The 17171-nt window shown below is 43.0% G+C and overlaps 1 protein-coding gene across 2 annotated transcripts in view; it reads right to left on the bottom strand.

Moving 5' to 3' along the window:
• The window catches only part of LOC124775045 (ATP-binding cassette sub-family C member 4-like), a 191070-nt gene that overhangs the window by 125123 nt on the left and 48776 nt on the right, over nt 1–17171 (bottom strand). For both annotated transcript variants that reach the window (XM_047249827.1, XM_047249826.1), the window contains exons 6-7: nt 8684–8909; nt 1589–1745 (exon numbers count right to left, since the gene is read on the bottom strand). In XM_047249827.1, the coding sequence (XP_047105783.1) occupies nt 1589–1745; nt 8684–8909 (383 nt within the window). The remainder of the gene's footprint in view (nt 1–1588; nt 1746–8683; nt 8910–17171) is intronic.

Genomic DNA, 17171 nt, shown 5'->3' with positions numbered 1-17171 from the left:
CACGTTTCCGGCCGCTGTGGCCTAGCGGTTCTAGGCGCTTCAGTCCGGAACGGCGCCCCTGCTACGGTCTGAGGTTCGAATCACGCCGCGGGCATGGATGTGTTTGGTGTCCTTACGTTAGTTAGGTTTAAGTAATTCTAAGTCAAGGGGACTAATGACCTCACATGTTAAGTCCAATAGAGCTTAGAGCCATTTGAACGACATCATGTTGGAAGTGCAATAATACTTTCCTCATTCAGAGAACAGGAGTCCCAACTTGAAAGTCAAAAGGCCGCACCGCACCGCACCTCCGGGCTGAGACTGCAGCAGTGGTTCCGCCCCACCCCAGTCTCGTTAGCTAAGGGAACATATTTCCTAACTGTGGAACCAAAATAGGAGGTGGCGCCTGAGTTAACAAATTGTTCGGCGAGCCGCTCTCCAGTCCGATTCGTTCGCTGATCGAGGACGGCTTCATTCTGCAGAAAGTGGTAGAGCGGAAGTTACCTCCATTTTTATACGCAAATGTTTCCTTCCATCACCTCAGGAGCAATCTTGCACTAAGACCACGCGGTCTGGTCAGCATGATTCGCGATAGGAAGCTTAGAGCAACGACATCGGTTGCCACAGTGCTATCACACCGTTTGCACTGCTATTATCCGGCATCACAGTTCCACTGATCCTAATGTGGTAAGCATTGTCGTTCGGTCCCTATCCTGTATTTGTAATACGGAATTCATGGCTAGTATTTCTCATTTTCTTGATTCATATCGATTCAACATCATCCGCTCTCCCTAGGGACTGGACGTATAATCGTTTAGTTTTCATTGCATATCGATGTACTTGGTACTTCATTCTTTGTGCTACAGCAGGGTGGCCACTAGTCAAGTCACTCAGAATTGCGACCACATGTTACAAAACACCGTGACAGGACTACCTAACATTTGTGTCTTTTTCTGCGATATATTCAAAGATAATCTTATTCACTGACTATCTTTGACTGTAACTTTCCCACCTGACTATCTTTGACTGTAACTTTCCCACTATCTCTTTTTCTTCAGTTAAGTTATCAATTACGTGATGAATAGCCTGTAAAAGAGAAGACGTGTTCAGAGTGCGAGGGCAGAAAACCAAGAGGTGGCTTAGGGGACAATGATAGGTAGTACATTCCTCCATTCCAACCACCAGACTTTAACAACCTGCACAATTAGATCGTATCTGAAGAAATTTCATAGACGCGAATGAAAGTAATGAATAACTTTGATGTACAGCGACATATCAAAATGAAACAATGAACAAAGGAGTTTCCAAAAAAATGGCTCTGAACACTATGGGACTTAACTTCTGAGGTCATCAGTCCCCTAGAACTTAGAACTACTTAAACCTAACTAACCTAAGGACGTCACAAACATCCATGCCCGAGACAGGATTCGAACCTGCGACCGTAGCGGCCGCGCGGTTCCAGACTGTAGCGCCTAGAACCGCTCGTCCACCACGGCCGGCAAAGAAGTTTCCATTTACAGTTTAAGGTCTGTAATATTTGCTGAAGCAATAGTCTCCTGGTGCTTTGCTTCTGTTTGTTGATGTCTGAAATGGTGGTGCTGCCACTTACTTCCTGGCCATGGCCACGAGCTTGGCGAAGGGCTTCTCCCAGGCGTACATCTTGACCACCTGTATGCCCTGCACCAGCTCGTTCATCATCCTCATCCTCTCGTCAGTGCGGACGGCCACTCGCTTACGGAATCGCGCTGACAGTCTCCCCATGTACACTGTGAACAGAGCGAGTTACCCACAATAACACTCTAGTGCAAGTACCCACACTAAGCGAATCAGTTTAACTCACTGCCTCATTTCGAGTATTTGAGCTTAATGTAATAGTTTTCAAAATAACCATCATATTTGGGGTGGAAATTCTTTGAGACCATGTCAGATACCATTGACTTAAAAAACTACACAAAATTTAGTAGTCAGAGACAATGATCCAATTGGGACAGAGTTTAGAAATACTTCGAGCTAAGCAACAAAAGAAAAGCTTCTTCTTCGCTTACTTGCAAACAGACTATCAATGCAGTAGTCTAATATGAGATATCACAAAAACTATGTGGAATTATTCAGAACAAGTACTGAGGAGTGTTGTCTCGACAACTGCAATTATATTACGAGAGTAGGTGTCCGTATGTTTTTTTATGGTACGCAAGAACTGCTGGAGTTCTTAGGTTCATAAATTTTAGCTTATCTGTTGTATATTTTAGATCTCTCACCAAGTGAGTTTCACGTTTTTCGGAAGTCAGGGTTACACCTGAATAAAAAATGTTTTTTCAAACGACTACTAACGATGCGACAAAGATAGGGTGTTCTAGAAAGTAATCTAAAAGTTTCTACGGCATAATGATAAAGAATGACGTTGCTCCCAACAGAAATTAAAAGTAACTAAGACAAAGAATACCCTTCCGTTTCAATTCATTCACTATCTTGCTAAGTGTATTGGTGTGCTGAATAAAACTATAAGTTAGGATAGTTCACTAGACTTTCAGAAATCTCATTGATTGCAGTTTTAAACATGACTGTTTCTTAGCAACCGTATACAGTTTTCAAACATAGGAATCACACAGCCAACCGGTTACAAATAACTGTTTGGTACCTTGTCCTAGGCTGCGACACCTCTTTTTTAATTAAAAAAATATGGATACAAAGTTACCTTTTTCACTAACAATAACTTGCAAAGAAATCTTGTTCACAATCTCTACAACTCCTCCTAAACACAATTCAGGAGTGTATTAAATCACTTGTGTTACGTCTGCCTTTTATTATATAGAACAAACAGAAAGATCTTTTAGTGTTAGGTACAAATAACATTTATTGAGAAAGAGAGACACTACTCCACACAATTCCACTTTCGCTAATCATCTTTTAATTTCCGGTCACAAACAGAAAAGCGGTGAAGAAATTTTCATTTCGACGTACTGGAAGAGCTAGAGATTTTCAAGCATATTTCTAAGAACGATGGCCTCATCCTCAATGAACAGTTACTATTACATAACAAAAATTATTTCAGTGGTTTTTTTATCCACTAGTCGCAGAATTTTGATTTGTCTATTTTTTACTATATTTTCCTGCCTCTAGCTCCGAAACATCATTTTCTTCGAATATCATAGATGTGTAGTACTAAAGTTACTTTCATGCCGATATTTCTTGGGTTGTAAAGCTATTTGTATCAAATTTCTATATTATTCTGCCCTTTATGCAAAAGCAAATTCTGTAAAGCCTAATAGGTGGTTCTTAGTTATACTTCATTGCTTGACAACCATGTATTTAAAAAAAATGCGTTAAGCTCTCCTCCTTATTTTCTTTTTGGAATTAACTGTCGGTTTTTTCAATTTTTTCTGTTATACTGTTTCAAATGGGCAGATGTCACTGTCCGCGCCCGGCAGGCTGCGCACCTTGTGTTGTTAACATGGCAGCGATGTAAACCACTGGGCCTATCAGTCTGATGTTGTTCCTAGCTAGGCATACGTGCCAAAGGCTGTAACGTGTTTTATTTTATTTTTTACTTGCGTTTATCTGGTCTAAAATCTGACGATTGCCTTCTCGCCATTTAATTTTATTGTCATCTTTATTAATGGTTCTTTTTGTCATACTTAATTTTCTATGTATTATTTTATAGAGTTTCTAAAAGTTTCACTCTGATGAAGATATCCTTAGAGGTGTCGAAATTTAGGTCAATGTACAAAACCGTTATTTGCAACCGGTTGGCTGTTGGAAAAGTTTCATTGATTGCATCATCAAAGGATTGCAAAATGCACAGAACAACCATCTGATTGAAACCTGAAAATTTCTGACTCTTAAAACTTAATATACTGTGAAAGTGTGACAAAATTAAACCAGTCGTATAGTAAAGAAGAGCCAAAAACAGATTTTTGAACGACGTAAAAGATTATTTTTAAGTTCTCGGGTTTGCAGGCGAGTGAACAGGACTTATAGGTGCAACGTTTCGATTGGCATCAACTTCCGTAGAAAAACACTATGACAAATTGCCTTTTCGATTCTGTCTCGGTTTCTTCCGTCGAGGTTTGTTTGGTGATTTTTATGATGTTTGCAAGCACAAGCATGTGGAATTGTCATCGCTTCACCCTGTCTTGCTGGTGGTGTACTGGAGTCGAGCTGGCGGGCGCAGATAATACACTCCTGGAAATGGAAAAAAGAACACATTGACACCGGTGTGCCAGACCCACCATACTTGCTCCGGACACTGCGAGAGGGCTGTACAAGCAATGATCACACGCACGGCACAGCGGACACACCAGGAACCGCGGTGTTGGCCGTCGAATGGCGCTAGCTGCGCAGCATTTGTGCACCGCCGCCATCAGTGTCAGCCAGTTTGCCGTGGCATACGGAGCTCCATCGCAGTCTTTAACACTGGTAGCATGCCGCGACAGCGTGGACGTGAACCGTATGTGCAGTTGACGGACTTTGAGCGAGGGCGTATAGTGGGCATGCGGGAGGCCGGGTGGACGTACCGCCGAATTGCTCAACACGTGGGGCGTGAGGTCTCCACAGTACATCGATGTTGTCGCCAGTGGTCGGCGGAAGGTGCACGTGCCCGTCGACCTGGGACCGGACCGCAGCGACGCACGGATGCACGCCAAGACCGTAGGATCCTACGCAGTGCCGTAGGGGACTGCACCGCCACTTCCCAGCAAATTAGGGACACTGTTGCTCCTGGGGTATCGGCGAGGACCATTCGCAACCGTGTCCATGAAGCTGGGCTACGGTCCCGCACACCGTTAGGCCGTCTTCCGCTCACGCCCCAACATCGTGCAGCCCGCCTCCAGTGGTGTCGCGACAGGCGTGAATGGAGGGACGAATGGAGACGTGTCGTCTTCAGCGATGAGAGTCGCTACTGCCTTGGTGCCAATGATGGTCGTATGCGTGTTTGGCGCCGTGCAGGTGAGCGCCACAATCAGGACTGCATACGACCGAGGCACACAGGGCCAACACCCGGCATCATGGTGTAGGGAGCGATCTCCTACACTGGCCGTACACCACTGGTGATCGTCGAGGGGACACTGAATAGTGCACGGTACATCCAAACCGTCATGGAACCCATCGTTCTACCATTCCTAGACTGGCAAGGGAACTTGCTGTTCCAACAGGACAATGCACGTCCGCATGTATCCCGTGCCACCCAACGTGCTCTAGAAGGTGTAAGTCAACTACCCTGGCCAGCACGATCTCCGGATCTGTCCCCCATTGAGCATGTTTGGGACTGGATGAAGCGTCGTCTCACGCGGTCTGCACGTCCAGCACGAACGCTGGTCCAACTGAGGCGCCAGGTGGAAATGGCATGGCAAGCCGTTCCACAGGACTACATCCAGCATCTCTACGATCGTCTCCATGGGAGAATAGCAGCCTGCATTGCTGCGAAAGGTGGATATACACTGTACTAGAGCCGACATTGTGCATACTCTGTTGCCTGTGTCTATGTGCCTGTGGTTCTGTCAGTGTGATCATGTGATGTATCTGACCCCAGGAATGTGTCAATAAAGTTTCCCCTTCCTGGGACAATGAATTCACGGTGTTCTTATTTCAATTTCCAGGAGTGTATATAACCGGCGCGCCAACATCGCTGGGCTTTTCCGTAGTCATTACCGCTGTGGTTCTCCCCTTGCTATCTGCAGCACGAGAATCCAGAATCTGTTCACTTTCAGGCTCTCCTTTTTATTACTGAAGTAACTGTCATGTTTGTGTAGGCCTACAGCTACCGCGAAGAAGCTGACGTGATAGTGCTTCTCTACAGCAAGAACACTCGTGTCGGCGAATTTTGCTATGTGGTCGGTATCAACACAGGGCGCGCTTCACCGCAGCAAATTTTTTCACCAGCCGCAACCTGGAATGTCGTTTACGTACGGTGATCCTGGAGTTGAGCAGTCATACAGTCATTCCAACATGGGCTTTTCCACATGTGCGTAGTATGCGGTATATTCCCGACATTACAAGTTGCTCTCTTTTCTCCGTTGGCGATCTGAGGTACCCTTTGATCTTCTTTGTCCGTTTGTAAACAATCTTTATGTAATATTTGCGCAGTACACAGGCGAGTCTGTCCGTCACTCTGAAATGTATGGCACAAGGCGTTACCAGACTTTTCTCTCTCCAATGACTCCGTCGAGTGTTTGGTTCTAACTTGTGGAGTGCCGATTGCTTCTCAAATCCCATTGTAGGTGTTGCATCTCGCGTCTGAGGTGCTGCGACTCACATATTCCTCTTGTTAGAGTTACGGACGAATTAATCATGTTCATTTTCTGGTTCGGATGGTGATTTGACATTTTTTGCAGGTACCGGCCCGCCATTAACATAAGAAATGTCAAACTGGAAAAAGAAATCTGGGCTACGGCCTTTCTGCCATACATACCCAGAGTGACGGACAGAACCGGCCGTACACTGTCCAAACACGGCGTAATGATTGTTTATAAACTGATAAAGAAAATCAAAGGATGCCTCAGAATTTTAGAACATGTTTTTTGCTCGCGTATCATGTCATTTCTGGAAACCCAGAATCTACTATGTAGGAATCAACATGGATTCCGGAAACAGCGATCGTGTGAGACCCAACTCGCCTTATTTGTTCATGAGACCCAGAAAATATTAGATACAGGCTCCCAGGTAGATGCTATTTTTCTTGACTTCCGGAAGGCGTTCGATACAGTTCCGCACTGTCGCCTGATAAGCAAAGTAAGAGCCTACGGAATATCAGACCAGCTGTGTGGCTGGATTGAGGAGTTTTTGGCAAACAGAACACAGCATGTTGTTATCAATGGAGAGACGTCTACAGACGTTAAAGTAACCTCTGGCGTGCCACAGGGGAGTGTTATGGGACCATTGCTTTTCACAATATATATAAATGACTTAGTAGATAGTGTCGGAAGTTCCATGCGGCTTTTCGCGGATGATGCTGTAGTATACAGAGAAGTTGCTGCATTAGAAAATTGTAGCGAAATACAGGAAGATCTGCAGCGGATAGGCACTTGGTGCAGGGAGTGGCAACTGACCCTTAACATAGACAAATGTAATGTATTGCGAATACATAGAAAGAAGGATCCTTTATTGTATGATTATATGACAGCGGAACAAACACTGGTAGCAGTTACTTCTGTAAAATATCTGGGAGTATGCGTACGGAACGATTTGAAGTGGAATGATCATATAAAACTAATTGTTGGTAAGGCGGGTACCAGGTTGAGATTCATTGGGAGAGTGCTTAGAAAATGTAGTCCATCAACAAAGGAGGTGGCTTACAAAACACTCGTTCGACCTATACTTGAGTATTGCTCATCAGTGTGGGATCCGTACCAAGTCGGGTTGACGGAGGAGATAGAGAAGATCCAAAGAAGAGCGGCGCGTTTCGTCACTGGGTTATTTGGTAACCGTGATAGCGTTACGGAGATGTTTAATAAACTCAAGTGGCAGACTCTGCAAGAGAGGCGCTCTGCATCGCGGTGTAGCTTGCTCGCCAGGTTTCGAGAGGGTGCGTTTCTTGATGAGGTATCGAATATATTGCTTCCCCCTACTTATACTTCCCGAGGAGATCACGAATGTAAAATTAGAGAGATTAGAGCGCGCACGGAGGCTTTCAGACAGTCGTTCTTCCCGCGAACCATACGCGACTGGAACAGGAAAGGGAGGTAATGACAGTGGCACGTAAAGTGCCCTCCGCCACACACCGTTGGGTGGCTTGCGGAGTATCAATGTAGATGTAGATGTAGATCGACAAAGGAAAAAAAGAGACCCACTTGTAATGTCGGTAATATACCGCACGCTATGGAGATGCCATAAAGTGTTTGTTGGAATGACTGTATGAAAGATCAACACCAGAATCACAGAACATAAGCGACATTACAGGTTGGGACAGGTGAAAAAATCGGCCGCGGTGGAGCACGGCCGGCCGTTGTGACCGAGCGGTTCTAGGCGCTTCAGTCCGGAACCGCGCTGATGCTACGGTCGCAGGTTCGAATCCTGCCTCGGTCATAGATGTGTGTGATGTCCTTTGGTTTGGTGGAGGACACGCTGCCTGATGCTGACCACACAGTAAAATTCGCCGACACGCAAGTTCTTGCTATAGAGAAGCGTTATCGTACTTGCTTCTTCAGGGTAACTATAGACATACACAAACGTGACAATTACTTCAGCAAGAAAAAAGAAAGCCTGAAGGTGAAGGGATCCAGGGTTCCCGTTCTGCAGCGAACGTCCGTTGCAGATAGCAAGAGGAAAACTGTAGCGGTAATGGCCACGGAAAAGCCCTGGGATGTTGGCATTCCAGTTATATATCATCTGCGGCTGCGACCTCGACTCCAGTATATTATAGAAATGGAGGCTGAAGCTTCGACAGTTGCATCTACTAGTGCTGACGAAATATCAGGAAAATCATCATAGAGACGCCGGTGAAACAGCACGAGCAAGAAGGCAATAGGCAACTTGTCAACAAGTGGCCACGAGAGCCCAAACAATTTTCGGAAATGTTATACTGCATTGTGTTTGGTTCCTGACGGTAGACATGACTGGCTGAACGCACTAGATTACCTGCCAGCGGAAAGGGACCTTGTAACACAGCTGGTACAAACGTGTTCTGGATGATCAGCCTCGATCACTACCAGACAGTTTCTAGCTCTTAGCTGCTGTCTCACTGGTGCGTAATAACGTGGTTGCGCCTTACTCTGCGGTGGTACTGTCATGAGGACGATGTAGACGATGCCGGCGTAGGCGGCCCAGGAGACGTAGCTGTAGAGGCAGTAGGTGACGAGCGCCAGCTGCAGCGAGCTGAACCACAGCCAGTTGGCGTGCAGCGACGCCTGGTCGAAGCGCGCCACGTCGTTGGACAGCAGGTTGATCACTTGCCCGGTCGCCGTCACGTCCATGGACTGTTTGTTGATGCGCAGTATCTGAGGAAACGTTCCAAAGTACTGGGTACTGTTTTATATAGGGTTCGACGTCCGATGCGCGGACAGGCTCCTGTGCGTGTTAAACGTGGTCATTTCCACTTACATCTGTCAAACATTATTTTTATTTTTTCATTTATTGCAATTGCACTGACGAGTATTACTCTACTTCAAGAGGAAATCACAGATGCAGGCGTAACTGCAGTTGCCGCATGTCCAAACACCAAGAGAGTACGAGCTGTCACCGAATCATAGAGTACGTGAATAAACACAAATCCAGATAAAAACTGCAGCATAAAGTATTTCTCATATTCGTAGTATGTTACTTTCGAACGAAGTGGATAAACAACGACCTTAGTTTGTCAAGATGCAGTGCGGGTCGCTGTTTTGGCTCAAATGGCTCTGAGCACTATGGGACTCAACTTCTGAGGTCATTAGTCCCCTAGAACTTAGAACTAGTTAAACCTAACTAACCTAAGGACATCACACACATCCATGCCCGAAGCAGGATTCGAACCTGCGACCGTAGTGGTCTCGCGGTACCAGACTGTAGCGCCTAGAACCGCACGGCCACTACGGCCGGTTCCCTGTTTTGTTTATGGGCTCTAAATATACTGTATATACAGTTCCTAACATACACGAGTGCCGTAGTTAATGAAAGGCATCCGCCACTGGAAATGAGGCTATCTTTGTGGTACCAACAGATTATCACAGCCTTAATATAACACTTGGATATCATCGTATCGGTCGTTTGGGTAACTCAAAATGCACTGTGCACTCTACAAAAGACTATTGTCTCACCAGCAGTAGGTTGCGCTTCGCAACTGGAAGCTGGCGACAGTGCTCCTATTAGGGATGTTGTTATATCGTCTCGACTGTAGACGAACAGGCAAGTTGCATGTTCTCTTTCTGGCACGATCGTGTAATCACCAATTTCATTTCGCGGTTATGTTGTATGGTATTAATACATCGGGAAGGTGATTTGCATGAACCCCTTTACCCTGTTAAATTATCTTTGCCAACCGTATTATAACATAGTTTCATGTCTTATTTTTCGAGGTTTCTGTTGTAATGTCCATTGTAAATTTGTGCATACTAAGAATTGTAATAAATACGGGAATTTACGGGCGCCAAGCGTCTGACTCGTAATTATGAAACAGCCTTCATGAAGTTAGTTAACAGTAAGTTAAGGGATACCTGTACCTGGAAGTCAATTCTAGGGCTACCCATTTCCATTAATTGCTTTACTCAGATTTGTCGTGTAAGTTTTATTAAGCGTTTGAGTTTCAGGGAGTGATCTGCCACTCAGAAGACGCAGACTGAAGCAGGTCAGTTGAAGGCCTCACACCGGTATTTCCACAGATTACAGCTAGATAATTGCCAAACATTCAGTGCCATCCAGTAGACCACGAGTACAGTACGACAAAGAACAAAACACACCAGAGTTTTTTAAAGCTTCAGCCCAACGGACGAAATGTACCACTGAAACGATTTATTAAATACACACGAGATACAGTGCAATATATAAATGATCAGGAATACAAAAACACAGCATGTTTCAGGAGGAGTAGTAAACTATTAGGAGATAGTAGTTCTCAAATAAAGCTTTCCTTATGTGTCCAATTATTGTTACTGATCGAGATACACCTGGTTAAAGAGATACATTTTTATTTCGTGCTTTAGTACTCTACTTGCTATTGGTTTATGCATCGACTGCCTTATTTTTTTAAATTCAACTTGCGAAATTGCGCTTGAGTTTACGTAGTTGAATTTTTTAATTGTAACTGTGATTGTGGATTATTCGCCAGTTCTGAGATTTAAAATTGTTGAGTATGCTGATGTGGTATACATACTGTGGGTTTTGTAATGGAGACGCTCCTGCTGCTTGTAGAGAATACCACAGACGATTTTCTAACGGCAGAGTGACAGATTCATGACCGTTTACTCGTGTTTTCATCAGACCGCATGACACTGGTGCAGTGGCCACCCCACATACCTCATCTGAACGCGTAAGTGAACAGAGTGTGGATGAAGTAGGAGACAGTTGGTAGAATGTAGTCCTTTAACAAGCACACACAGAATTTCTACACGTATCGCTGTTCAACACACAACCATATGTCGTTCATTACGCATAAATGACCTCTATTAAGATTATTTACAGTGGAGTCAATACTTAAGAGAAGGAGATGAAGGAAGATTATTGGAACTACGTCGTTGGCTAATGGCACATGACAGACTGATCCCACTAACACTGTTTACTGATGAAGCCACTTTCAGTACTAACGGCTTCACTTATATCGTCGGTCCGATGAAAAGCCACGTGCCTTTGTGGAGACATATTTACAGCAACTGTTCACTGCTAACATGCGGGTTGAAATGGTAGACAATCACTGCATTGGGCCTGTTATGACACCGCATGCCCCGTTTTGTAGGCTTCCCTGAGGAGAGGTTACTTTGATTACAAGACTGGGCATGTTCCTGAAGCATGGTGGAGCCCCTAAAAGTTTTAGTAATCGGATGGTACATCAGCTAAACCACGCTTTCCCCGACAAATGAGTCAGTAGGAACGGTATTAAAGCTAGGCATAGAATTTAAGAAAATTAAATTTTTGAACTTAATCATTTGCGTTCGCTTAACGTGTTCTGTGTGCATTTGTTTGCGTTACATTTTAACCATGAATCTCTCTACCCAATAAAAATAGGACATGTATAGAATATTTTATTTGAAATCATGTCTACCACTACCTCTTAAAATTTTTACTGTTTATTCCTGACCACAACTTACACATGATTTCTGAGAGACAGCGCTGTGTGAAGTAATGAGCGCTGGAATGAGTGCCATGGAATCAAAAATGACTCAGACATATGACGAACGTCTCTTCAAAATATTTATACATCACAAAGCAACAAGAGTGATTTTTGTAGGTCTTGTGAATAAAGCTGGCCTTCAAGCGTACCCCTGAGATGTTCGGTGGGCGTCGTTTCATAGAGACGTACAAGCTATAGAAGCACACACTTCCTTGCCTTTTTTGAAGAAAGCTTACACACTTTTCGAATCAGTGGTGCGATTATGAAATATGGAATGCTGATTAGTTCGAACTAGGCTGTTAAACTTCCGCAAATTAGCAGCTACTGTTCGAATCGATCTAATATGAACGAGTCAGAATCAAATATTCAGATCGGGCGAGATGGTGCAGTGGTTATCACACTATACCCGCATTTTTGAGGACGATGGTTCAAACCAACGTCCGACAGTCCTGATTTAGGTAGTCCGTGATTTCCTTAAATCGCTTCGGGCGATTTCCGGGATAGTTCATTTGAAAGGGCACTGCCGATTCCCTTCCCCATCCTTCTTTAAAGCGCGCTTGAGTTCCGTCTCTATAACCCCGTTGTCGTCGGGACGTTAAGCACTAATTCCCCCCCCCCCCCCACCCACGTATTCAGACGCGCCCGAGACATTCTACTTGATGTGAAAGATGAGACAGAAGAAGCATTAGGGCTTAACATCCAGTGGATGATTAGGTCGTTAAAGAATGAGCGCAAGCCCAGAAAATTCAGAACTAGCACTCCTGGAAGAAAGCAGATTGCGGAGACATGGCATAGCCACAGCCTGGGGGATGTTTCCAGAATCAGATTTTCACTCTGCGGTGGAGTGTGCGCTGATATGAAACTTTCTGGCAGATTAAAACAGTGTGGCGGACCGAGACTCGAACTCGGAACTCTTGCCTTTCGCGGGCAAGTGCTGTACCATATGAGCTACCCAAACACGATTCACGGCCCGTCCTTTCAGCTTCAATTCTGCCAGTACCTCTTCTCCTACGTTCCAAACTTCACAGAAGCCCTTCTGCGAACATGCAGAACTAGCACTCCTTTCTTTCAGGACTGTTAGTTCTGCAGGTTCACAGAAGAGCTTCTGTCAAGTTTGGAACGTAGGATAAGATATACTGGCAGAATTGAAGCTGAGAGGACGGGTCGTGAGTCATGCTTAGGTAGCTCATATGGTAGAGCACTTGCCCGCGAAAGGCAAAGGTCCCGAGTTAGATTCTCGGTCCGACACACAGTTTTAATCTGCCTGGAAGTTTCACACCACATCTTGTTGCTCAGAATTCTGTGGACTGTGTACACGTGACCATTACAGTCGGAGGCATCTGTTATCTCTGGACAATAAAAGGAAATGTACATGGCGTGTTTGAACACTAATCCGGCACAACGGCTTAGATCCGTGAAAGCACACAGGTCCAGCATTTAACCAGGAAATTGCACCATATATTTCTGACGCATGAAGAAGATGGTTGATATTCTGTGCCTTGGTAAAACTGCATAGTCTAGAATCTGATCGTCTAAGTAATCATTTGTCAATAATCATTCTGCCTCGTTTGAACTCAAAGACAGACGCCAAGCGTCTCAATTGTAGCGGCTGACGCTGAAATTTGTTGAGGACCTCCGTAACAGTCTTGAGCTTACTTAAAGAGCCCGTGGCGAAAAGCGACACACTTCATTGCGTCATCTTCAACTCTACTATTAATCTAACTTGGTAAGTGTCCCAGTCTGACGATCAAAACTTAATAATTCATCGAAAAATTATTTTGTAAGCCACTTCTTTCGTTCACGAATTAAATATCCCTAAGATTCTTGCAACTCATCTCAGATAGCTAAATACTTTCCCTAAAATCGGTTTTATTGTTTCCAGTAATTTATTGCCAATAGTGTAACAGAACAGTAATGGATCTCTCTGGGTATCTATACGAAGTATGGCACAAATTATGGCATATACGTTTAGGGTCAATGGCACTGACTGCAGCAAGAGTTGATCATCTGCAGATTTTTCTGCATTTCGTTACAGTTCTCTGAATTCACAGCCTCGCTACTATAAGGGTAAAGACACCAACACACTTCCTACGCATCGAACCTTGCCATCACTCATCTCTGATGGACCAGAGTTCACAGGTGGAACGATGACTCCTCATCATCTAAGAAAAGGGATCGGCTTGCAGCCTGCAGATTTGGCGCGTGACACTTGGGCAGTTGGTCTTAGGGATCCTGCAGAATGATTTGCAGGCGAGCTTGGTATAGATAATCACGCATCGGAGTGCGGAAAGCAGGCACCAAATTTAACAATTATTGACTCTCTATGGTTTTGTGTGAAATGAGGTAACATATAATATTTTACAACGACTAGGCTGAACCAGAAATGCAATGGCTATCTGGATGCAGTTCCCGAATCATGAGAATGCTGTCAATGAACTCTACACATCGTAGGGATGTTTTCCATGAAAATAACGTATAATAAAAACAGTTCTACAGACTGTTCTGACTTCAAGAGATATTTCTCGTCACTTTCATGCGTTACTGACCTACTTACCTGGAATGGTGAGACCACTGATTTGACACGACATGCGTTACGTGGGCATAAGGTTAAGAATTTCTTCTCTGTGCGAATTAGTCTCAAAAATAGTCGTTCAGTTGTTGCTTTAAGTTTCGGTAGACAAAATACGTGGTTTGCCACAGATATTATGAGTTTTTTATATTGTAAAATTCAATATGTAACATATCGTCTGCACGTAAATTTTAAATACGAAAAGTTGCAAAACACTATAAGACGACCTGAAATTCGCGTTGAACAGTAACTAATTAGTACTGATTGTAGAATTTCATTTACCCTAATCTCTGTGCTCTAGTGAAACGTGCAGTTTGCTTATTCTCATTTAACTGAATTCGTTTCTGAGCTTTGTAACATATACTGTGACTGCTGGGTTGACAAATTTACTGTCTTTGGCCACAAATCGACCTTTATCACTATTGAAATTTAATTTTGGCAACTAAATCGCAAAATTCTCTATTTAAATGTAGGCCAAGTACCTTTCGCATTGATAGAATCTGAAGCAGTCAGGATGGGACGTGGCTTGCAAGGTGTTGTTTTCGAAGGGTTTATTTAAGATTTGATGAATTAAATTTTTCATTTCCAACAGAAATCAAAATCGACATGAGGCAATCAGTACTCTAAATGAGACAATAATCTGCACTCTTAATAACTTTAAGCCATAAATATACAATTACTGGAAACGTACTCCCGTTTATCTCAAATTGGGACCATTGGATCGTAATGTGAGGTTTGGAGGAAACTTTTGGATTCATAAGGAAAACGATTAAATACGGAGTCAATCACTCAAACACTCATACAAAAATAGATTTAGCAAGAGAGAAGCTACCACATCACCGCATCTACTGAAACGACTGGAGATTGTGCAGAAAAGCAAGTCATCACAATGAACACGAAGATAAACCGAAACATTTCGTTAAACTAAGAAAAATACAAATTAATAAAATCATAATATAAGTATAGGTAGGCCTACTTGTTATACATGAAAAAAAGAGAGCAATCGATTCCATACTAATGGTAGCTCTGATAAGCATGCCTGTGAACAGAAACAATAATGTAAGAAAATCACGAAAGACATTAAATCGAAAATCATAAAAACAGAAAAATTTAACTACAGGACTACGTATTCATTTCGCGAAGAAACTTTAGCACAATACAATGGTGAACACAAATAGGCAACTCAACATAATGTACTGAACACGTGGTAGAACACTGACAAACATGTGAAGTACGAAAGTCCACTATTTACCCACAAAAATCACATTTTAATGGAAAATCACAATAGATAAGCACGTCGAAAGACTAAGGAAGGAAGACATCAGTACTACTGCAGTATCCCCCAAAAAATTGCTGAAATAAATATCCAATTACAAAGTCCTCTAACCATAGGAAAATTTAGAATTCCAAAACTGCTTAAGCACAAATAGACCCCTTGAATGAATCTATAGCACTGAGAGAGCAAAAACTTGTATCTAATTTGTCTTACCATTCCATGTGGTAACCAAACGATCTATAGATACATCACTACTCGTATAAAAATCGAAAGTTCTCTTGCACACATGAAAGTATACCCTAAACAAATGGTATAAATTTTCTCCTAACATTCTAAGCCTGAAGGCTCACAAAAAAAAGAAAAGAAAATCGTCCGCGACATGCTTGGCTTAATCAAAAGTGACATCAGAATGATGTGTCACTCGATGGGACCAAGCCATTCGAAATATTTGGGAGACGCCATATTGCTTTCATTGTACTGTTTTTCTTTTTTTTTTTGTATTATTACTGTGTAGCATAGCAGTATGGAGTTTCAAGACAGGGGAAAATGGAAGATTTTTCAAAAATACGCCGTCCTGGTACAAGTATTTATAATTAAATGTCAGTTAACCACGCATTTGCACTAAAAGCCCCCAGCAGATTTTAACATAAAAGATAATATTATTAACAGTTGCATGTATTCACTGTGGTCTTGTAGTTAGGAGCCTCAGGTTCCGGAGTGGAAGGAAGTACGTTCGTGTCTCATTAAATGTTGATAGCTGTTTTCATCTTCACATTTGCGACAAATGCAGGGATTTTCTTATTAACGTAATACAAATAAGTTCTCCAATTTCCAAGTTACGTACATATAACATTGTGTTCCTTCCAGGAATGAGTTTCTTTGATTTTGTGACTTATTTCTAATTAAAAATGAAGGATGAAGTTGCTGCGACTACAATTTCGTTGCACTTAGCGAAGCCAGCAAATTTGAATACGATGTCTTAATTGTGATGGCATACTGATTTGTAGCGTATCCCGAAGGCTGGGTTAGGCTGAAAGTGGTACTTCAGTTATGAGTTGACAAAGCAATATTAATTTCATTTATATTAATTATGGAAAATAATAACTACGATCAAAAATATGGAGAACGTATAATTAAAGAATAATGGCACACAGCTAATTTTTATGAATGTATGACCATTATTGGCCATATTTCAGTCACTTGTTAGATTCTAAAGTACGTGTGCCTAAACAACTGTATCATGACCATAATTGTACATTTTTCCGAAATTAAAGTTGTCATAACTGGCCCTGAGCTCCAACGAAATTAAGGTAATGAGATTACACGTATCAGTTCTCTGATTCAGCTGATGACCTAGACCATAGTACGTGCTACAAATCGCCAGTCCATGACTGATAATTCGTAGTTACATTCACTGGCTTCAGACTATTACCTTGCAGTCAAATTTATTACTACATAATGGATTTGTCTGCCACAACATTCCACATTTGTTACACTCGAACTTTGTTTCCTACCGCATTTCAGTTACACATAGCCGAAGCTCCATGGAGCACTCTATTGAGTATTGATAGGTCAAACTATTTACAAATTTTTGGTCGACTGGTGAGTAATGT

This window comes from Schistocerca piceifrons, chromosome 2, assembly GCF_021461385.2.
Source record: "Schistocerca piceifrons isolate TAMUIC-IGC-003096 chromosome 2, iqSchPice1.1, whole genome shotgun sequence".
Classification (NCBI taxonomy): Eukaryota; Metazoa; Arthropoda; class Insecta; order Orthoptera; family Acrididae; genus Schistocerca; species Schistocerca piceifrons.
Note: the sequence above shows the minus strand (reverse complement) of the source record. Positions and strands in the feature narration are given on the sequence as shown.